At 44.1% G+C, this 24,917-nt stretch overlaps 1 protein-coding gene across 1 annotated transcript in view; it reads left to right on the top strand.

Annotated features, from left to right (window-relative positions):
- Positions 1-4,420: 4,420 nt before the first annotated feature.
- LOC124805673 (ankyrin repeat and SAM domain-containing protein 1A-like) overlaps positions 4,421-24,917 on the top strand; it is a 183,521-nt gene continuing 163,024 nt past the window's right edge. The window contains exon 1 of the mRNA XM_047266243.1: positions 4,421-4,667. Coding sequence (XP_047122199.1) covers positions 4,421-4,667 — 247 coding nt within the window. The remainder of the gene's footprint in view (positions 4,668-24,917) is intronic.

Raw genomic sequence — 24,917 nt, 5'->3', positions numbered from 1 at the left:
AACGGGAATATCATCAAAAACGAAAAGATGGGTACTCTCACGCATGATGCGCCATGTAATAATGTGTGTTTGAAACGTTGTGACAGTTGAAACATATCTAGGGACATGCAAAAGAGTCTTGAAAAGCATTTTATGAAACAATAGCACTTAGAACGTTTGTCATTTCCACTCCTCTACATCTACACGTATATCTACGTACATTCTCCGCAAGTCAACATATGGTGCATAGCGGAGGGTACCTTGTACCACAACTAGTCATTTTCTATCCTGTTTCACTCGCAAATCGAGCGAGGGAAAAATGACTGTCTATATACGTCCGTACGAGCCCTAAATTCTCTTCTCTTTGTGATGTTTCTGCGAAATGTACGTTGGTGGCAGGAGAATCGTTCTGCAGTCTTCGCCAAATTCCTACTCGCTAAATTTCCTGAACAGTGTTTCGCCGAAAGTACGTCATCTTATCTCCAGCGACTCCCATTTCAGTTCACGCAGCATCTCTGTAATACTCGCTTGTTGATCGAATCCACCAATAACAAATCTAGCAGCCCACCCCTAAATTGTTTCGATGTCATCCTTTAATCCGAACTGGAAAGGATCCTGAACAGTCGAGCAGTCCTCAAGAATGGGTCACACTAGTGCTCTACACGGGATCTCTTTACAGATGAACCACATTTTCCCAAAATTCTTGCAATAAACCGAGGTCGAACATTCGCCTTCCCTACTACTGTTCTTACATGCTCGTTCCACTTCGTATCGCTTTGCAACGTGACGCGTAGGTATTTAATCGACGTGACTGACAAGTAACACAGTACAAATGCTGTATTTGAACATTAAAGCGTTGTTTTTCCTACTCATCTGCAGTAACTTACAGTTTATTTACATTTAGAGCAAGCTTCCATTATTCAAGCTGATTAAAAATTCTGTCTGAGTCATCTTGTGTCCTCCTACAATCAATCAACGACGAAGCTTTCCTGTATAAAACGGCATAATAACAAACAACCGCAGACTGCTGCTCATCCTGTCGGCCAGAACATTTACGTATATAAAGAACAAGGGCATCCTATAACACTTCCCTAGGACACTTCTGACAATATCCTTGTCTCTGATTAACTCTCGCCGCCGAGGACAACTTACTGAGTTCTGTTACTTAAGAAGTCCTTGAACCATTCACAAACAACGAGATGGCAAAAATCATAGGATAGTGACATATACAGATGGCAATAGTATCGCGTGCACAAGAACTGTGTATCCACGGAGCTGTCATTCCTACTCACATGATTCGTATGATTCCATTCCGGAATCGATAGGGAATTCAATATTCGGAGACCCAAAGTGTCAAGAGTGTGCCGAGAATACCAAATTTCAGGCATTACCTCTCACGACGGACAATGCAGTGAGCGACGACAGAGAGCAACGGCGTTTGCGTAGAGTTGTCTGTGCTAACAGACAAGTAACACTGCGAGAAATAACCGCTGAAATCAATATGAGACGTACGACGAATGTCTGCGTTAGGACAGTGCGAAATGGGGCTTTAGCAGCTGACGACCGACGCGAGTATCATTGCTAACAGCACATCACCTGCAGCGCCTCTCTTGGTCTCGTGGCCTGGTCAGATTTCAGTTGGTAAGAGTTGATGATAAGGTTCGAGTGTGGCACAGAACCGACGAAGCCATGTACCCGAGTTGCCAACAAAGCACTGTGCGAGCTGCTTGTGGCTCCATAATGGTGCGGGCTATGTGTGATCTGATAGTCAAAGGAAGGCAGGATTCGGTTAGGATTGTGGACGGGGCCGTAATCAGTTCCTATTGGTTGCCTTTTACAGTTACACACATTTATTTTTAAAACAGTAATTCCAGACTCAACAATAAATAAAAAAATGCCACACGTTATTAATGAAGGAATAAACAACTGTGTAAATAATAGAGTTTTCAGTGCGTCACAGCTTAGCAGATCACTATAAAATACAGATGCAGCTAATGTTTAAAAAAACAAGCCACTGTGATCACGGCTGAAGGCCTTACACGCCAAGAATGGCAATAAATTAAAATTGTTTAAGAACTCGCTGCAGTTACAACTTACAGGTATTGAAATATTAAAAAGTAAGTGGCCACAAACACAGCAGAAGGTATCAGACGCCAGGAATGGCAGTAAATAAGGTTTTAAGGCTTACTGCTAAAACACAAACATCGATTATTTTAAAGGAAATGACCTCAATCACGGCTGAAGGCCTTACACGCCAGGAAAAGAAATTATATAAAAAAATTAGCAACCTGTTGTAGAACAGCAAATACAAGCAAACGTTAATTAAAAGAAACAAGCAACGTGAGTGTGATAGACCCCTTTCCTCGAACACCAAACGAGTGAAATAAGATGATGGTAACCTTCTAACATAACCCTTACACTACCCGATTATTTCAGAAGGTGACCGGAACTATTAACTAAACATACATAAACTTAATGTAGGCATTACAAGCTATGGTAATAAATAATACAATAATGAAACACAAGGACCAGTCACTGACGGTGCTCCAGGAATCGACCTCTGAGAAGGTCCGGCAACAAACTCTTTCGCGAGAAATGGGACAGGCACCCAAGAGTTGCATTCACTTCAGAAGATGATAACTGAGACTAGTGGCAGTCTAACAAATGACTAATGACAATCTTGCTGAAGCTACCTGACGTCCAGTAAACCAAATGCAAGAATGGAACAACATGCCAAAGCCGGAACTGGCTGACTGCACTACGCCTCCAGAATACTGTGCATGGAGCGCCCAGAACGAGAAAGGAATCACTACCACCAGACTAGAAGAATCACAAACGGCCTACAATCAAGAAAGCCGTCAAAACTGCACTCCTTACCGGGCAGCAGCGGCAAGGCGAGGAAACGTACTCTGCTATTACATACACTAACCCCCAGGGCAGGTAACTGTGGCGTTAGCGGCTACTAGGCAGGAAAAATACCGCAGGTTGAACTTAACAAATTGTAACAAGCTGAACGCAGTACATAGTAATAAGAAGTCGAGGAAAGCTAATCAGATCCGCTTTCCCCAAGCACTCCACTCGGTGCTCTTCGCCTCGGCGACACTACGAGCAGCAACACGAACCCTAGTCACTGGAGAATCGCGAGATGTCACTATGGTGGAGGTTTCTCTACTTGAACTGAAATGCGCTCACCTTAAAGCCTGCAGGATCTGGTTTACGACGAAGTCGTGCACCCTCGTGACCACAGGCCTTCCATCCGGCAGCCCATGCGCGCCCCCAGCGGTCCAGGCGTGTGCTCGCACTGCATGGACCTGGTGAGTCCCCAACTGCCACACTCACACGACGCGGAAAAACAACAATGTCGCCCTAAAGATAGGGCAACAGTTACTACATATTGATAACCACCGCTGCTGCCACTAGCGGACAGGCAACTCTTGCGAAACGAGTGGCGCCAGTCAAGACGAAAAGAAGACAAACAACTGCAACCTTGCCAACTAAAGGATACGGTCTGGCCTCCAACAGAGGGTGGAAACCTACAAACAGCACCAACGTGAGCCACAGCACGGTTCACTATGTTTACCTGGAATGGACTGGGTCCTCTAGTCCACCTGGACAGATCATTGGTTGGAAATGGTTATGTTTGATTATCTGGAGACCTTCTGCAGCCATTGATTGATTTCATATTCCCAAACAATGATGAGATTTTTATGAATGACAATGTGCCAGGTCACCGGGCCACAGCTGTTTGGGATTGGTTTGTAGAACATTCTGGACAACTGGAGCAAACGATTTGGTCAATTACATCGCCCGACATTAATCCCATCGAACATTTATGGGACATAATCGAGAGATTAGTTCTTGTACAAAATCCTGCACCGGCAACACATTTGCAATTATGGACGGCTATAGAGGCAGCATGACTCAATATTTATGTAGGGAACTTCCGACGACTTGTTGAGTCCATGCGATGTCAAGTTGCTGCTCTACGGCAGGAAAAAGGGAAGTCCGACACGATGTTAGGAGGCATCCCATGAGTTTTGTTATTTCAGTGGAAGATTTCCTTGAAAACAATACAGAACCTGTATTTATCGATTCCGACACGACTGGAATCTGTCTTGAACGCCAACAGGTTACCTTCGCCTATGAGGCATGGTAATTTTTTGTGTTTTTGATGTTTCCATATTTTTATCCAGTGCCTGTAAATGTAAATGCAGAGTAATTATGTTGACGTACATAGCTTCGGATTAATGAACTTTCGCCGCGATGAAGAAAACAGAGTTTTGATTAGTGAGGTTGCTACGAGCTGGGCTGTATGGCGGTGTTTTAATTGCCGCCGGCAGCGGCCGTTAGTGGCTCGGACCGGAGGAGCGTCCGGTGCTGCGGCCATACGGCATTGCACGCAACGGGGACAGTCGCGCGCGGCTGCGCGTGTGCATACGCAATGCGTGCATACATACATCATCGGCGACCGGCGTGGACAAACAGGCGGCGTGTGCACAGGGCGGCAGCTGGGCGTTCCACTGGTCCGTGCCGTCTCGCCCGCTCCACGTCTCGGCCGCTGCTACAGCCGCTGCCGCTGCCGCTGCCGCTGCCGCATCCTGGACATTGTCTACTGTGTCCCGGCCTGCGGCTGTGTGCACGGCGGACACCGCCGCGGAGCGCCGGCTGGCCGTTCCCACCCCGTTCAGGTGGGCACCCACTAACCCCAGCCGAGGATGCTTCCCAAATACCAGCCCTGAATTACGCACCGCGTTCCGCTGTACCGACTACAGTGGAGAGAAACTTCGACCCTTAGAAAATGTCGCAGATCACCGTGCAACATTCCCAAATACCAGCCCTGCATTACGCACCGCGTTCCGCTGTACCGACTACAGTGGAGAGAAACTTCGACCCTTAGAAAATGTCGCAAATCACCGTGCAACACGAGTCAGCTACAACACTGCTCAGGAAGACTTAAAACTGAAGAGCCAAACAAACTGGTACAACTGCCTAATATCGTGAAGGGCCCCAGCGAGCACGCAGAAGTGCCGCAATACGACGTAGCAAGGACTCTTCTAATGACTGAAGTAGTGCTGGAGGGAACAGACACCGTGAATCCTGCAGGGCTGTCCATAAAACCGTAAGAGTACGAGGTGATGGAGATCTCCTCTGAACAGCAAGTTGCAAGGCGCACTAGATATGCTTAATACCATTCATGTCTGGGGAGTTTGGTGGCCATCGGAAGCGTTTAAACTCAGAAGAGTGTTTCTGGAGCCACTCTGTAGCAACTGTGGACGTGTGGGATGTCGCATTGTCCTGCTGGAATTCCGCAAGTCCGTCGGAATGCACAATTGACATGAATGGATGCAGGTGATCAGACAAGATGCTTACGTACGTTTCACTTGTCAGAATACCTAGAGGTATCAACAGGCCCATATCACTCCACGCCCTACACCATTGTACAGCCTCCACCAGCTTGAACAGCCCCTGACATTCGGGGTCCATGGATTCATGAGGTTGTCTCCATACCCGTACACGTCCATCCACTCCATACAATTTGAAACGAGGCTTGTCCGACCAGGCAAAGTGTTTCCAGTCAGATTATATTAGATTAGATTTACTTTCATTCCAATTGCTCCGCAGTGAGGAGGTCCTCCAGGATGTAGAATATGTCAGAAAAACATTAATACGTGACAAATATTTACAACTCAAACAACTAAGCTAATGTACCATTCCACAGGTCCCAAGTGGAATGATCGTCATTTTTTAATGAATACTATATGAAAGAATCATTTTACAAACACTAATGCACTGAATTTAAAATAAAAATAGTTTTTTATTTATAAGATAATAAACATGTAATACAACTACTACAATACTCATTTACAGTGAACACATTACTGCACTGAAATGGTGCAGAAGCTAGATTGTACTTACACACACACACACACACACACACACACACACACACTTACTTACAATGAACACATTACTGCAGTGAAATTGTGCAGAAGTTATATATATATATATATATATATATATATATATATATATATATATATATATATATATATATATATATATAATCAACAGTCCAATGTCTGTGTTGACGGACCCAGGCGAGTAAAGCTTTGTGTTGTGCTGTCATCAAGGGTACACGACAGGGCTTTCGGCTCCGAAAGCCCATATCGGTCATGTTTCGTTGAGTAGTTCACTCGCTGACACTTTTTGATGACCCAGCATTGAAATCTGCAACAGTGTGCGCAAGATTTGAATTTCTGTCATTTGAACGATTCTCTTCAGTCGTCGTTGGTCCCATTCTTGCAGAATCTTTTCCGGCCGCAGCGATGTCGCAGATCTGATATTTTACCGGTACGCTCGTGAAATGGTCGTACCTCAGAGATGCTGTGTCCCACCGTGCGTGCTCCGACTATAACACGACGTTCAAACTCATTTAACTCTTGCTAACCTGCAATTGTAGCAACAGTAATCGATCTACCAACTGCGTCTGACGCTTGTTGTCTTATACAGTGTTGCCGACCGCAGCGCCGTATTCTGCCTGTTTACATATCTCTGTATTTGAATATGCATGCCTATACCAGTTTCTTTGGGGCTTCAGTGTATTTATGAGATGAATAAAGTACCATGACTTATTAACTACCGGGTGGAAAGAATGGGAGCACGAGAGCATGTAGCCAGGGGTGTCCAAGCGGCAAGCGAGAGATGTGGGGCGTTTTGGTGTGCGTCACAGAATGTGTCACTACAGGTCTTACCAGTTGCAGCGACCATCTCTTGCGGGAAGCGAGTTATTACACTGCACAACAAAATTACCAAGTTATTGCCTCCCAGTGCGATGAGTGAGTTTAAATTATGCACAGAGGTGTCTGCAACCTTCGTCTGTAATAATTCGGAAGTGTGGCGCCCTACGATGCCACCCTCGGTCTCGGCAACACTTTAAACAGCGAGGTGTCGACACACGCGAAAAAAGGGCCACAGCTCGGATGTTTATGTGAGCTGTAACATGGGTTAATGATGTCACATTGGTATGAAATTTCACCACGGTTCTGCCCAACGCCACCGGGGACGTGTTACACAAAGACAAGGGCGTTACAGTCACTCTTCCTCACATGTTACCCCTTCTTTTAACGTCTCTCCGATAGAGAAGAACCGCGACAGCCAGCCTTCTAATCACTCGTTTTTCTTGTGGGTAGCCGAGCAAAAGAAGCCAGACACACTGTGTAAAATTGGCTTTACAGCCATCATATTCGATTACAAGAAGCTCTTCTTAGAGTAGATGAGAAGGTTGCAATGGCAAGATGACGCAAAATTGATGTGACATACCGCTCACAGATGGTTTTCTCGGTATGAGTATTGCGAGAACGACCGCCTAAGTTGTCCTTCCCCGCCATTGGGTGCTGCGTTCGGAAATTTCGCGCCAAAATGATAATCTTCTGTTCTTAACAGTTGGCCGTCCACACGTCTCGTACAAATTTATTCGCTTGGCGCCGGCAGCGCTAACTCGGATTATGAAACGATCCCTTGGAAAAATTAATGAATTACTGTACTGGTAAACCCCTTACGTTATTTGATTTTCAAACAGCTGACCAAAACTGAACGTACTTAGACATTTCTCTCTTTGCTTATTCTGATCGTCACTAAACTGACACACAATGTTTTTAGCACAATGCAATCTGACTTTCAATACTCCCTACAAAAGAATGGCCCTGACTAACAATAACCTATACCTTTCATTAATCACTTACCTCACAAAAATCTTCGTTACTCGAACTACTGCAATACAGCGAGCGCCAATACTGCCAGCTAAATAAAAGATTCTAACTACAGAAGGCACTAACTACTGATAGGCATAGTTAGCAAATGAAAGATTTTGATAGAGAACAAACAATGTATTTACCTTAATAGTGTTCAAAAGTCATTGTTGTTGTTGTTGTGGTCTTCAGTCCTGAGACTGGTTTGATGCAGCTCTCCATGATACTCTATCCTGTGCAAGCTTTTTCATCTCCCAGTACCTACTGCAACCTACATCCTTCTGAATCTGCTTAGTGTATTCATCTCTTGGTCTCCCTCTACGAGTTTTACCCTCCACGCTGCCCTCCAATACTAAATTGGTGATCCCTTGATGCCTCAGAACATGTCCTGCCAACGGATCCCTTCTTCTGGTCAAGTTGTGCCACAAACTTCTCTTCTCCCCAATCCTATTCAATACTTCCTCATTAGTTATGTGATCTACCCATCTAATCTTCAGCATTCTTCTGTAGCACCACATTTCGAAAGCTTCTATTCTCTTCTGGTCCAAACTACACTCCTGGAAATGGAAAAAAGAACACATTGACACCGGTGTGTCAGACCCACCATACTTGCTCCGGACACTGCGAGAGGGCTGTACAAGCAATGATCACACGCACGGCACAGCAGACACACCAGGAACCGCGGTGTTGGCCGTCGAATGGCGCTAGCTGCGCAGCATTTGTGCACCGCCGCCGTCAGTGTCAGCCAGTTTGCCGTGGCATACGGAGCTCCATCGCAGTCTTTAACACTGGTAGCATGTCGCGTGGACGTGAACCATATGAGCAGTTGACGGACTTTGAGCGAGGGCGTATAGTGGGCATGCGGGAGGCCGGGTGGACGTACCGCCGAATTGCTCAACACGTGGGGCGTGAGGTCTCCACAGTACATCGATGTTGTCGCCAGTGGTCGGCGGAAGGTGCACGTGCCCGTCGACCTGGGACCGGACCGCAGCGACGCACGGATGCACGCCAAGACCGTAGGATCCTACGCAGTGCCGTAGGGGACCGCACCGCCACTTCCCAGCAAATTAGGCACACTGTTGCTCCTGGGGTATCGGCGAGGACCATTCGCAACCGTCTCCATGAAGCTGGGCTACGGTCCCGCACACCGTTAGGCCGTCTTCCGCTCACGCCCCAACATCGTGCAGCCCGCCTCCAGTGGTGTCGCGACAGGCGTGAATGGAGGGACGAATGGAGACGTGTCGTCTTCAGCGATGAGAGTCGCTTCTGCCTTGGTGCCAATGATGGTCGTATGCGTGTTTGGCGCCGTGCAGGTGAGCGCCACAATCAGGACTGCATACGACCGAGGCACACAGGGCCAACACCCGGCATCATGGTGTGGGGAACGATCTCCTACACTGGCCGTACACCACTGGTGATCGTCGAGGGGACACTGAATAGTGCACGGTACATCCAAACCGTCATCGAACCCATCGTTCTACCATTCCTAGACCGGCAAGGGAACTTGCTGTTCCAACAGGACAATGCACGTCTGCATGTATCCCGTGCCACCCAACGTGCTCTAGAAGGTGTAAGTCAACTACCCTGGCCAGCAAGATCTCCGGATCTGTCCCCCATTGAGCATGTTTGGGACTGGATGAAGCGTCGTCTCACGCGGTCTGCACGTCCAGCACGAACGCTGGTCCAACTGAGGCGCCAGGTGGAAATGGCATGGCAAGCCGTCCCACAGGAATACATCCAGCATCTCTACGATCGTCTCCATGGGAGAATAGCAGCCTGCATTGCTGCGAAAGGTGGATATACACTGTACTAGTGCCGACATTGTGCATGCTCTGTTGCCTGTGTCTATGTGCCTGTGGTTCTGTCAGTGTGATCATGTGATGTATCTGACCCCAGGAATGTGTCAATAAAGTTTCCCCTTCCTGGGACAATGAATTCACGGTGTTCTTATTTCAATTTCCAGGAGTGTATTTATCGTCCATGTTTCACTTCCATACATGGCTACACGCCATACGAATACTTTCAGAAATGACTTCCTGACACTTAAATCAATACTGGATGTTAACAAATTTCTCTTCTTCAGAAACGCTTTCATTGTCATTGCCAGCCTACGTTTTATATCCTCTCTGCTTCGACCATCATCAGTTATTTTGCTCCCCAAATAGCAAAACTCCTTTACTACTTTAAGTACCTCATTTCCTAATCTAATTCCCTCAGCATCACCCGACTTAATTAGACTACATTCCATTATCCTCGTTTTGCTTTTGTTGATGTTCATCTTATATCCTCCTTTCAAGACACTCCATTCCATTCAACTGCTCTTCCAACTCCTTTGCTGTCTCTGACAGAATTACAATGTCATCGGCGAACCTCAAAGTTTTTATTTCTTCTCCATGAATTTTAATACCTACTCCGAATTTTTCTTTTGTTTCCTTTACTGCTTGCTCAATATACAGATTGAACAACATCGGGGAGAGGCTACAACCCTGTCTTACTCCCTTCCCAACCACTGCTTCCCTTTCATGTCCCTCGACTCTTATAACTGCCATCTGGTTTCTGTACAAATTGTAAATAGCCTTTCGCTCCCTGTATTTTACCCCTGCCACCTTTAGAATTTGAAAGAGAGTATTCCAGTCAACATTGTCAAAAGCTTTCTCTAAGTCTACAAATGCTAGAAACGTAGGTTTGCCTTTCCTTAATCTTTCTTCTAAGATAAGTCGTAAGGTCAGTATTGCCTCACGTGTTCCAGTGTTTCTACGGAATCCAAACTGATCTTCCCCGAGGTTGGCTTCTACTAGTTTTTCCATTCGTCTGTAAAGAATTCGTGTTAGTATTTTGCAGCTGTGACTTATTAATCTGATAGTTCGGTAATTTTCACATCTGTCAACACCTGCTTTCTTTGGGATTGGAATTATTATATTCTTCTTGAAGTCTGAGGGTATTTCGCCTGTTTCATACATCTTGCTCACCAGATGGTAGAGTTTTGTCAGGACTGGCTCTCCCAAGGCCGTCAGTAGTTCCAATGGAATATTGTCTACTCCGGGGGCCTTGTTTCGACTCAGGTCTTTCAGTGCTCTGTCAAACTCTTCACGCAGTATCATATCTCCCATTTCATCTTCATCTACATCCTCTTCCATTTCCATAATATTGTCCTCAAGTACATCACCCTTGTATAGACCCTTTATATACTCCTTCCACCTTTCTGCTTTCCCTTCTTTGCTTAGAACTGGGTTTCCATCGAGCTCTTGGTATTCATACAAGTCGTTCTCTTATCTCCAAAGGTCTCTTTAATTTTCCTGTAGGCGGTATCTATCTTACCCCTAGTGAGATAGGCCTCTACATCCTTACATTTGTCCTCTAGCCATCCCTGCTTAGCCATTTTGCACTTCCTATCGATCTCATTTTTGAGACGTTTGTATTCCTTTTTGCCTGCTTCACTTACTGCATTTTTATATTTTCTCCTTTCATCAATTAAATTCAATATTTCTTCTGTTACCCAAGGATTTCTACTAGCCCTCGTCTTTTTACCTACTTGATCCTCTGCTGCCTTCACTACTTCATCCCTCAAAGCTACCCTCAAAAGTCATAATATATATATATATATATATATATATATATATATATATATATATAAGTTCATGACATCCAGTCTTACAAATTTACTCTCTCTGATGGACACACGTCCACATCCTCCGCTCTCAAAACTCCGCCACCTCACTCCTCACATCCACCACTGCTGGCGGCTCACCTCCAACTGCTCAATGCTACGCGTTGTTAACATCCAACTGCCCAACACTACAACAATGCAAACCAGCCACAGACTGCACACAGCACAGTCAGTGATTTTCATATAGAGCGCTACGTGGCGTTACCAACATAAAAACCTAAACAGCCTGCTTACAATTACTTGGCTTGTCGCCGGGCGCTTGTCACCTTTCCGTTGCTGACAAGCTTCAAACACATTGACTTTTGCGAGCTTTAATTTTTCCGCAAAGTCGAATTTTCTTTTCAAGTAACTTCTCTGCAAGTTCTACACTGTTATAATAATTATCCATGTAGAGGTGATGCCACTTTCCATAAGAAGGTGTCAGTAGTTCCATCACTATTTTTCCTAAAAGTTGTCCGGCGCCGAAATATATCTTGAATGAAGAAATGTATCCCGTACTCGAATCACACAGCATCCCAATGAGTATGCCATATTTCGTAATTTTCGACGGATTGTACACTATAAAATTTAACTGTCCGCAGCACGGTATCATTCCTTATGATTTATATTAAACGTTTCTTTCAACTTTTTGGAAAAATAATCAATTACGAACTGCACGGTTTCTGTCTAATTCGTCTGATTCATCCGAATCAGTTGGCAACCGTAGCGTTCGCCGAATTCTTCTTGGACGTATTTCACTATCTTCCGACGATTATGCTTAACTTTCATTTTTTTTGTTGATATCCAATGTCTTCTTCCCAATCGGCCAAGTCGTCAAGAACGTCAGACAAGACGACCGCGCATTCATCGTAAATAATCGTATCGTCTCTTTCGTCTGCCATGATGAAAGTGCACAAGTACTTATAAAAACAAAAAGCTTGTTGACGTGTGTAACTTATTGTTGCCTAAACGAAACACCAACAGCATGAAAAAGATACGAAAGTGCTGTCGCTGACCACTGCGCGAAACTATGCTCACGACTCCACTGTGGTGTCGCCGGCCGTTGACTGCTGTTTCGCTCACGACACCAGTGTGGTGTCGCCGGACTGCAAAGTGTTAATATTAGAAAAACTAAACAGCATATTTACTTGCATTTCATATCGAAGCATCTCTCAATAGCGTGCTATCATTCCATTATTTCGCAACTTTTAATAACCAGCAGAATAATAAACAACTGTTAAACGAAAAGGCAGACGAAGCACTTCGGTGATCTTGGGATCGCGCCTAACTTGGATGGCGGGCGAAGTGGTTCGGCTGTAAGATCAAAACTGGTTCAGCAGTGTTGGAGAACACACGTGTTGTCTGCCGCGGTCGGCATCAGGTTAAGACTTTATTATCAATGTATGGTTATTGAGACATTTATTTGAAAATAGTGTGATAGTAATTACGAAAATACGCAGTTCATTATTTTGTTGAACAATGGAAATTATTTGTGACTCTATAGTGGAATGTAATTGTACAGTTTCTCATGTGATGCTAGTGAAAAGCAAATGGCATCCCGTATAAACAAAATAATTGAAAATTTGATTATTCACATAATATCAGTTCCTTGCTAAGAGTTTCTTACAGCCTCAAGATAACGGATTCACGACCTAGGTGCTGTTTTCTGCGCAGGGTACAACAATTATAGAAGACTGCAGGTTGGTGAACATAGAACTGATACATTCCACTCAGGGAGGTGGAAACAAATTGGCACCTCGCATGTACTGCAATCTTAGTCAAAATGAGATCAATGACACATCGTCTGTGGTAACACAGAGGAGGTATGAAGGGCAGAAATTTTCGAGGGAAGGGGTTATCACACTCTCGTATATATCTCCATCACTCTCCCCCTCTCTTTTTTTACTTGCTGTAACTGCCGACTAGAAATGACACGAAAAGACCTCAGGGGGTGCTGTAAAGATCGTCAGTGAAACCACTCCTATCCGTGTTGCGTTGATTTACACACATTTCACGCTCGAAAACAGTGCGAAGAGCAACAGGATGAAGATGTTCTCGACAACCCTTGATAGTGCTGACACCCTCGTACTTTCCAACCCTCTAAGGAAACTGAAGGGTGCACGAACATTCGGCGTTATCGAACCCCTTTGGAGTGGAGTGTGACCGCAGGTTTTTGCTCTCGTGTAGAGGCTGAACAGAACGACGACGGGTCCCTTCAAGACCCATCATTGGCTGTCCAAAACATCTGACAATTTAAATTACATTACTCAGAAAATTTGCATTCTTTTTAGTAACTGAATCACAAGAATGAGATTTATACAGCAAGTATTATCTAACGTCACTAAAAAAGGATAAAAATCAAATTATCAGATTGCATCACCCGAGTTCGAGTTCTCGGTCAGGCACACAGTTTAAATGTGTCAGGAAGTTTCATATCAGCGCACACTCCGCTGCAGAGTGAAAATATCATTCTGGAAACATCCTCCAGGCTGTGGCTAAGCCATGTCTCTGCAGTATCCTTTCTTTCAGGAGCACTAGTTCTGCAAGGTTTGCAGGAGAGCTTCTGTAAAGTTTGGAAGGTAGGAGATGAGTTACTGACAGAAGTAGAGCTGGAAGGACGGGGCGTGAGTCGTGCTTGGGTAGCTCAGATGGTAGAGTAGTTGCCCGCGAAAGGCAAAGGTCCCGAGTTCGAGTCTCGGTCCGGCACACAGTTTTAATCTGCCAGAAAGTTTTTACATACACCTGTGTTAACAAATCTTAGAAACATTACAAAAGGGAAATATCTAACTAGCCTTTACATGAAATCTGTTTACGTACATTCTGGGTTCAAAAATGGTTCTAATGGCTCTAAGCACTTTGGGACTTGATATCTGAGGCCATCAGTTCCCTAGACTTACATCTACTTAAACCTAACTAACCTAAGGACATCACACACATTCATGCCCGAGGCAGGATTCGAACCTGCGACCGTAGCAGCAGCGTGGTTCCGGACTGAAGTGCCAAGAACCGCTCGGCCATAGCGGCCGGCTTACGTTCTGGGAATACTCATCACTTGGAAATTATCAGCCAACTCATCTACGCTAATGCGTTGGGAGGACAAAAGTCATAGATGTTTAACATCTTTACCTTGCTTGCGAGAAGATTTATGCCTCCACGTTCCTATTTCCAATAATACACGTACCCGTAATTCCTACATTATAATCTAACACTTGGTGGCTTCCCAGAGCACACCACAAAAACTGTCTACTCCATCCTCTTTCGCTCACCGACAGCTACCCACTACTGTGCGCAAAGCGTTCTCTTACTAGAACACTACAATCTCAGGCCAGAAGCAGTATCTTTGGCTCTGCGGTCGTGCCCAGTCAACGATCCGCTTTATAAAGCCTGTCAGAGACATACATCGTATATAATATAATAGTTACATTTTAGTTTACATTTGTACTATTATCATATCCGGGTGCTGCATACAAGTGTACCCCACTAGACTCCTTTCAGTTCGACCATGAATTCATTTTTCTGGATGACAAAGTGAGACGGCATCGAGCAGTGTAGGTAGGGGAGCTTTTGGGACGAGAGGATGTTCGGCTAATGGACTGGCCTACGCGTTCCCCCAACTTAAAGCCCATTGAGCACATGTGGGCCGCGTTTGGGGGCCTATTGCAGTTCGTCTACGTGCAGACCATCCATGAGTTATCAAACGCGCCTGTAAAAGTTTGAACACTCTGCCACAAGAATTCCTAACCAGTCTTGTGATCAGTATGGGAGCATGTTGGCGAGCACGCATTGCCGTCCGTGATGGCCACACACTCTATTAAGAACAACCTCCCACCTTTTCTAATGTCCACGGAACTCACGCGAGCCGGCCGGAGTGGCCGAGCGGTTCCAGGCGCTACAGTCTGGAACCGCGCGACCGCTACGGTCGCAGGTTCAAATCCTGCGTCGGGCATGGATGTGTGTGATGTCCTTAGGTTAGTTAGGTTTAAGTAGTTCTAAGTTCTAGGGGACTGATGACCTCAGAAGTTAAGTCCCATAGTGCTCAGAGCCATTTGAACCATTTTGTATCCACGGAACCAACCAACCAACTCGCGTACGCGCGCCTTGACCGTGACATCGCTGGCCACAGTTCCTGTCGCGGCCGTCGGCGTCTCAGTGCGTTACCGCCGACGGAAGAGGTCGCGCCATGGCTGAGCTCGGGGTCCGCAGCGCCCTCTGCCTTTCGCATATAAGGAGGAGCGCTGGTCCCGAGACGGACAGTCTATTGTCGATTGTCTATCGCTAGCCTTTCGTGGAGTTAATAGCGGAGCCATTGCAGTGTGATATTTGCTATTGTATTCGACTAGGCTCAGTAGACGGATTACTCTTGGATATTACTTGGACTTGTATTGCTGGTGCACGTTTCGTCAGAAATAAAGATAAGTTATCTCTTCATTAGCTGGCGCAATTCTTGGCATTAATTATTTTTCGGCCAACAGACATAGCTACATCCTGGTCACTACCCACGCTTTATACAACTGGTGGTGGCTGCTCCAAAAGTACCGCCGAGGACCTTGGGTTAGGGAGCCGTCACAAAAACAATAGTGCTCAGATCCATTTGAATCATTTTGACTCACGCGAAACGCGGTGACTTCGGTGTAATTATTGTCTTTGGATAAAAATGACATTTCTTTTCGTCTCATTGCGTATTTATTTCAATTAACCCCTCTACCACACTGTAATAAATGGTTCAAATGGCTCTAAGCACTATGGGACTTAACAGCTGAGGTCATCAGTCCCTTAGACTTAGAACTACTTAAACCTAACTAACCTAACGAAATCACACACATCCATGCCAGAGGCAGGATTCTAACTTGCGACCATAGCAGCAGCGCGGTTCCGGACTGAAGCGCCTAGAACCGCTCTGTCACAGCGGCCGGCCATACTGTAACAGTGCGTTCTATTTATGATTGAAGTCTCGTCGAGCTACCTTACTAGGCAGTGAAAATTCATGCGAAAGACACTAGCGATTGTTACCAGTCACCATCACACGCAAGAAGATATTCAGTTACAATATCCATGACGATATCTAGATCTTCTTTCATCCCGCTCTACGTTACGCAGAGTTCGTGTTTTTCATGTATGTACTTTATCTGATGAAACTATACGGACAACCCGTATGTAACGTGGAATTGACCACTAGGTGTCACGAGAGAGAGATCCAAAGGACTTAAAGAACACGGCGAGTATTGTGCTGTCAGTAGAGAAGGACTAACAGCAGAATCGGCAAGACAGCTCAGTGAATTCGAACGTGGATTAGTCATCAGATGTCACCTGAGCAACAGTAGCTCGCCTACATAAATGTAACGTTACAAATTATCAATAAGTAAAAAATTAACCACCCAATTTTATTTACTTATTTAATTTTATTTCAGGAGAGAATTATACTTTTATGACCATCCCTTCCACATAATCTGAAGCGCGTAACGAATTGGTATGGACATGCATATTCACAGATATGTAAACAGGCAGAATACGGCGCTGCGGTCGGCAACGCCTGTATAAGACGACGAATGTCTGGTACAGTTGTTACTGCTGCTACAATGGCAGGTTATTAAGATTTAAGTGAGTTTGAACATGCTGTTATAGTCGGCGCACAAGCGATGGGACACAGCAGTTCGAGGTAGCGATGAATTGGGGATTTTCCCGTACTGCCATTTCACTAGTGTACCGTGAATATCAGGAATCTGGTGAAACATCAAATCTCCGGCATCGCTGCGCCGGAAACAGATCCTGCAAGAACGGGACCAACGACGACTGAAGAGAATCGTTCAGCGTGAGGTGTGCAACTCTTCCGCAAATTGCTACATATTTCAGTGCTGTGTCAACAAATGTCAGGGTGCGAACCATTCAGAGAAACATCATCGATATGGGCTTTCGCAGCCGAAGGCCGACTCGTGTACCCTTGATGACTGCACGACACAAAGCTTTCCGCCTCGCCTGGGCCCGTCAACACCGACTGTTGATGACTGGAAACACGTTGCCTGGTCGGACGAGTCTCGTTTCAAATTGTATCGAGCGGATGGACGTGTACGGGTATGGAGACAACCTCATGAATCCATGGACCCTGCATGTCAGCAGAGGTCTGTTCAAGCTGGTGAAGGTTCTGTAATGGTGTGGGGCGCGTGCAGTTGGATTGGTATGGGTCCCCTGACACGTCTAGATCATACGCTGACGGGTGAGACGTGCGTAAGCATCCTGTATGATCACCCGCATCCATTCATGTCCACTGTGTATTCTGACGGACTTGGGAAATTCTAGCTGGACAATGCGACACCGCACAAGTCCAAAATTGCTACAGAGTAGCGCCAGGAACACTCTTCTGAGTTTAAACACCCTCACTGCCCAGCAAACTCCCCAGACATGAACATTATTGAGCAAATCTGGGATGTCTTGCAACGTGCTGTTCAGATCTCCACTCCGTCGTACTGTTACGGATTTATGGACAGCCCTGCAGGATTCATGGTGTCAGTTCCCTCCAGCACTACTTCAGACATTAGTTGAGTCCTTGCTACATCGTGTTGTGGCACTTCTGCGTGCTCGCGGGGGCCCTAGACGATATTAGGCAGTCGTACCAGTTTCTTTGGCTCTTCATAGTAGATACTGTTCCATTTCAGTACATAAGATGCCAAAAACTCAAATTCTGTTGCCCAGGAGTTTTTGTTGTTGTCATGTGTAGTGAGACGGAACGCCATCCACGTTGAAAGTGTAGTTATAGAAGTTTAATTATCTCCTCGAAAAAAGGAGACGCTCTACGGATGGCGCGTATATTAGGGGTGTAAAGCTCTCGCAGGCGCGCGCGCGCCTGCACACACACACACACACACACACACACACACACACACACACACTTACGAATAAGTGCCCAAAACCGCTAACCATTATGCACTTGGGCATTATTAATCAGTATTATTGTTCCGTAATCTTGTATAAAGTGATAGAAAAATATGTGGCTTGAAAGGTGGAATTATTTATTTATTGCATCAAGCGTTCCCATCTTTTAGTTTATTGAGAAAATAAAACTGTACAAACGAAACAAATGATGATGTGCTCCCTCTCGAAGAATTTCACTCAATAAATATCGTCAGTAAAACGGAAATATCGAATAATAGATATCCCTTCGTACAGCTGTAGCTAAATATGGCACTGTAGAAGAATGTCCGCTGCTCGAGTTTAAATGAATACGGGTCCCAGGTGGAGAAACTAACGCTTACTCATGGAGGTTATAGGGCTTTTCAAAAGTATATGCAAAGCTTTGCTGTATTAATGTACGTTTTATTGCCGTACGTGCCTGAAGCATGTCTGATAAGCCGTTAATCGTTTGATTTGTGTCTCGCCGATATATTCCACGCAATTTCAATCCCTAGTAGTACGTGAGCTGACGCCGTGGGCACATGTCGCTGGAATCGATTTATGCCAAACAGTGATATCGCGTGCCCTCGTGTAGTGAGCATATATTTGCCCACTGCGACTCTGTTTGTTGTTGAGACCGTATCGTAGGCATCCACAGCGCTCTATTACAGTGACAACGTATGGTTCTAGAGGCAGTCTAATTCCGTGGATATAAATTGATCTTATTTAAACTTGATGTCGCTTCTCTCTCGTAATGATTTAATTCCCCTTCCTTTGTATGACAGTATGCTAAGAGGCATTTTCAAAATAACGGTACGAGGAAAGTAAATCACTTTCCTGAAGACAGTTAAACTAATAGTCTCTGAGACAGACTTCCTTATGGAAGTCCGTACCTGAATGATTTGAAGAGAAATTAGTTCAAAAAATGGTTCAAATGGCTCTGAGCACTATGGGACTTAACTTCTGAGGTCATCAGGCCCCTGGAACTTAGAACTACTTAAACCTAACTAACCTAAGGACATCACACACATCCATGCCCGAGGCAGGACTCGAACCTGCGACCGTAGCGGTCGCGCGGTTCCAGACTGTAGCGCCTAGAACCGCTCGGCGACTCCGGCCGGCAGAAATTAGTTGTAGGTTTAAGCTAACAACTCCTCATTTCCTGTAGCGACAACTTAAAAGAATTTGTCTGAATTAGCGTCTGCTTCCGGCACAAAGTACATTTTCCTTTTATCGAGCTGGAATTGCATTTAAAAAAAATATTTCAAAAATACCTACACTCGTTACTGCTGCAGCTGAAAACAACGGTAGTTATGAAACTATTTATAACATTAGTATAACAATAACAGAGCTTATATGAGTGAATTATGTCAATGTAAATTGTTGACTGAAATTGAAAAGCGAGATAAATTAGAAGACACTAATAGAACCTTACAAAGAGCCAAAAAGAGATAGCAAACAGTGCAAGATAAATGAAAATGGAAATATGACATCATGTGTGGAAATGAAACGGAAATAGTATGTAAAGGAGTTATATAAAGAATAAGGACATCACAAAAGCCAAGGACTGGAGAATGACTTTAAATGTTATGAGATGGATCATTGTGCAAGCATATTGAGATGGAAATGGGAAAGGCGATTCAAAGTCTCAGGAAGCGTAAAAATACAGCTTGTGGTAACATATCAGTTGAAACACTAAAAGCATTGGGAACTGTAGTAGTAGCTAGGCTGACTGACTTTATGGATAATTTCTTTTCGAGGGCATTCCAGCTGAAGACTTATTTGAAACCATTCCAGTCCCTTTATCAAAGAAACAATACATAGAGAGTGATTATAGGACAACTAGTTCCATATTCCACCTTGCAAAGGCTGTGTGTCGTCTTATACTCAGGTCTCAAAGAAAAATGAAGACATGGGGGAGAACAAATTTACGTTCACGAAAGAAAAAATAAAGGATTGCATTAGGTTTATGAAGATCTTACTACACACTATTTTAGGAGTTAACAGGAATATGTTGTTGATTGGCGAATGGAATTTCACCCAGTTCCTTGGAGTTTCCTTCTGGAAACCTTGCCGCGCGGGATTAGCCGAGCGGTCAGAGGCGCTGCAGTCATGGACTGTGAGGCTGGTCCCGGCGGAGGTTCGAGTCCTCCCTCGGGCATGGGTGTGTGTGTTTGTCCTTACGATAATTTAGGCTACGTAGTGTGTAAGCTTAGTGACTGATGACCTTAGCAGTTAAGTCCCGTAAGATTTCACACACATTTGAACATTTTTTTTCTGAAAACCTTGAAGAACTTTTTTTGTTGACTGGAAGGATGGAATACAAAGGCACTATGCAGAGGACAAAATGTGACGGTAATGATTGGTAAGAAGGTGAGAGGCACCCACTTGCCTTTCTCATACTGTGGCATCAAGCAGTCAGGCCTGCAAGATGAGTGGTTTGCCAAGCGAGTGGATTCTTCCTTAATTTATCGAGCAACATGAATTCTCGTATCTTACTATTTAGTTACAAATTATCCTCCTGTATGAATAATACGCAACGGAAACACGCATCTGACTATCAGTGATTTATAGAACTGACTGTACACTACGCACTGGCAATACCACATTTACCTTTTGTCTTTGATTTAACGGCTTTTATATAAATTCGGGACATTACGATAACATACAATTTAATGAAAAAGGCCACCAATCTCACTCTTTTCACTATTTGATTTATTCCTAAACACACAAATTCTACAACCTACAACAAAATCACATGAGAAATTCCGCCCAGTGGGCATGGCTTTACGTTAGTTAATCTCTATACTATGGTCTCGTAATCTATTTACTGCAACAGTGCACTCCCTGGATCGGATGGTGGATCTTTTATTATACCTCACACTTCGCCTCTCACAATAATCCTCACGAAACTTTCCTCCAGATCGAGCGATACAGAAGGAACAGGCATACCCACAAATCTTTCGAAACTACCTTGCTACTCCCATGCAAAACACACATACCCAAATTACAAGACATACACAACACAACAATATGAAATATTACACAAAGAACGGTTACAACTTCATCACTTTCCGCTTTCCCACTTCAATCAATATTTATCCCAGTTTCACACGACACTGCCCCACTTTGTAATTCTACTTTCCTACTGTGAACTCTGGAGATAAACGCACGTCTTCCTGTGCAATGCAAGCCATGTGGCGTTGCTGGAAAAACGGCCGACTCACCTTGATTCTCTCTCAGAGTTTAAATTCAGCGTCACACGGAATGATATTTCTTAAATACTTCAACTTATGATACACACGCTATTTCTTAAATATTTCAGCTTATTGTACACACGCTATTAATTCTTAAATATTTCAGCTTATTGTACACACGCTATTAATTCTTAAATATTTCAGCTTAAGCTCACGGAAGTATCTCAACTTATAACTACACGTGGGCTCTTTGTGACCGTTGGTTTACTACAATCCCCTTAAAATTACCTGCCTCACTTTGTAATTTTCCCCACAAAAGGTCCTGTGAAAGAGAAATTATTAATTCTAACTACTCTTAAATATTCCACATCCATACCATGCCTCCACTCTTTCATTCCGGAGCACAACAAAAAAACAGGTCTTTACAGCAGAAGGTTCAGCGGCAGAGTGCCGAAACATGGCCGTATTCTGATTCTCTCGCACCTCTCTCGAAGTGGGAGAAGCACCTTGCTACCTTATTGGTCAGCCACATTTCAGACGCTCAAAGCTCTGGTAACTTCCATCTCTTTGGTCTCACCAAAGGTAGCCAAAGGATCGACTCAAAGATGATCATATATTCCGATTCACTATCTGTGGTTAGCAGACGACCATACATTCATTCCTTTCACAGATCTCACCAAACTGGATGTAGGGATTTATTTTGAGGGAGTGCACATGTGATCAATTAAATAAATAAATTGTCATTCTTTCCCACACTGGTATCCGGCTTCGCTGTATTAGTTGAAATTGAGTTACTTTTACACAAAAAATGTGTTGTTCTGACAAGAATTTCGTACCTATTTTCAATGTTGGGCGGTACTGTACCCTTTCAAAGGAAACAGATAAGACGAGCATGGGAAGTGTTAGGTAACGATTTTGTTTGCCACGAATGCTCTTGAAATACAGCGTGTTTATATCGGGGTTTTAACACTTTATAATACTTATTAGGTTAAACTTACAGTTATAAATGATATGTCAAATGAAAGAGCAACTCAAACAGTTTTACCAAGAACCTTATAAATGTTCAGTGTGAGCACCATTTGTCACACGGCACACATCAAGTGTTTTTTTGTGCCGTATCCCGGCGGAAAGTTTATGGGCCTTTCTTTTTTGGTGAACCTACTGTAACTGGCACTTCTTACCTTGGTACACTAGAGCAATGGCTCTTCCCTCAGTTGGAAGAAGCTAGAGAACTTCATTTTCCAGCAAGATGGTGCGCCACCAAACTGGCAAAGCGAAATACGCGATTGGTTGAACTTCACTGTACTCAAGCACCTCAAGGGGGCCAATGACAGGGCTTGCTTTGCATGGCCTCCACGTTCACCCGACCTAACGCCATGCGATTTTTTCCTTTGGGGCTTCATCAAGGATCGTGTGTACGTGCCTTCGCTACCAGCAGACCTCCCTGAATTAAGAAACCGGATTGAAGGAGCTGTTGCTACAATCACCGAAGACACACATATCAACGTTTGGGAAGAACTCTGCTATAGACTTGATGTGTGGCGTGTGACAAATGGTGCTCACATTGAACATTCATAAGGTTCTTGGTAAAACTGTTTGAGTTGCTCTTTCATTTGACATATCATTTATAACTGTAAGTTTAATATAATAAGTATTATAAAGCGTTAAATCCCCGATATTCATTTATAAACGCCCTGTATTATGCGGAAGAATTAACAGGTACAGCAGTAAAAACATCACGAGGCATAGTAGTAAAAAGAGGAAAGATAAAAACTATTAATTTTGTAGACTATCGTGTAGGGAGAATAAGAGGAAGAACTATTATTTATGATGGGGGAGTTGTGAAAATGGGGAAGAGTGTGGAAGGAAGAAGAATGCAGGAAAAACCAAAGTAATGAGAAACAACGAACATCGAGATTCCATTGAAGTAAGTAAATTCCTTTAGGTACTTAGAACGATTACTGACGGAAATGGAAACTGTGTGGAACAAATAAAAATTAGAATATCTAGGGATAAAACATACGAAAATATTAGATGTTTGTTGATAGGAAGAATTCTGATAGATCTAAGAGATCTGCAGAGCATTTCATCTGGAGTGTAGTATAGGTCTGGTGCATCAGTTCGTAATGTTTTTCCATATCTAACATTCTGCGTGGTGTCTGTCTGTTCTAAGTCGTGTCTCCCTACCACTTTCGTGCAACGACGCTCTGAGCGTGTTTTTTAGGGAATTGACTAGTTTGAACCTGGGACCTGTTGCTGGTAAGGAGACGCTAGACCACACATGACATGTAGAGTTCAGAAGAGTTCAGTGAGACTAGCGATGATATAACCAAATACTTAATGATTTCAGAGTCAGCTCCACTGCACTCCCAGTAAAAGAATCTTTAATACTATCTAAATTTAGTGGAAGGGGTTCGAGACTTTCCTATTTTTAGTTAGCTGGTAAAATAACGTCGAAAAAGCAGTTAAGTTTACCATTGGAAATTTTATTCTACTCACAAAACATTGTTTATAAATTGAACTATTGATAAACGGAAATATTTTAATACAGGATGATAAAAACCAACTGCGTTCAACAAAAATGTGAACGAATATTCCCTGAGTGGGTTTCCAAGTTCTACAATGGATCGAAGGATGACCTATGCCATATCACATCTACAATCTAGGTTTAAATGAAGTTTCACAAAAGAGAAAACTATCAAAATGGTCTACTCATCGTAAATTACAGTGGCTGATGTGGTTTCTCAATAATTATATAACAGAAAAATCACCGCATTTCATATTTTAACTTACGTAGCAAATGTGAATACCATGAGCTTCAATTGACGATCGACACTAGTATTACGTAAAAAGGGGATGTAACAGATGAGACTTCTGCAGTTCTGAGTGAAGCCTTATGCGCTCAAAAATGCGGCATCGCGTGCGTTCATTACCTTGTCAGTGTTCGTCAGGGGTCGGCGGCCGGCGCAGCTCCATACAGCTCGCCGTCTCGGAAGCAACTCTCTCCTAACTTCTCCTTACTACAATTTACCGAAGTTGGTTTAAAAAAAAACTATCTGGCTGTGTTTTCATCTGACCAGTCAGGGTCTCAATGTTAACCTTACGCTCCGCCTACAAAAATTATGTCTATCCAATGAGAAACGTTATACTTTTCGTGGTGGGGCAATGTTTTTAAAGTTTGCAACGTAACAGAGACGCGAAAAAATCTCACGCTAAAACTTGCAGCTGGTGTGGCCCTTTTAGTGTTATCGTAAAATCTATACTGTTCTTCTGGAGGGCTCTATCTTTTAACAAGGGCTGGGGGGGGTGGTCCTGGCGGTTACTTTTCGTGGTGAGGCAATGTTTTTAACGTTTGCAACGTAACAGAGACGCGAAAAAGTCTCACGCTAAAACTTGCGGCTGGTGTGGCCCTTTTAGTGTTACCGTAAGATCTATACTGTTCTTCTGGAGGGCTCTAGCTTT

Source organism: Schistocerca piceifrons, chromosome 7 (assembly GCF_021461385.2).
Source record: "Schistocerca piceifrons isolate TAMUIC-IGC-003096 chromosome 7, iqSchPice1.1, whole genome shotgun sequence".
In the NCBI taxonomy this organism is placed as follows: domain Eukaryota; kingdom Metazoa; phylum Arthropoda; class Insecta; order Orthoptera; family Acrididae; genus Schistocerca; species Schistocerca piceifrons.
The sequence above is the reverse complement of the archived record's forward strand: the minus strand, read 5'-3'. Positions and strand labels throughout refer to the sequence as shown.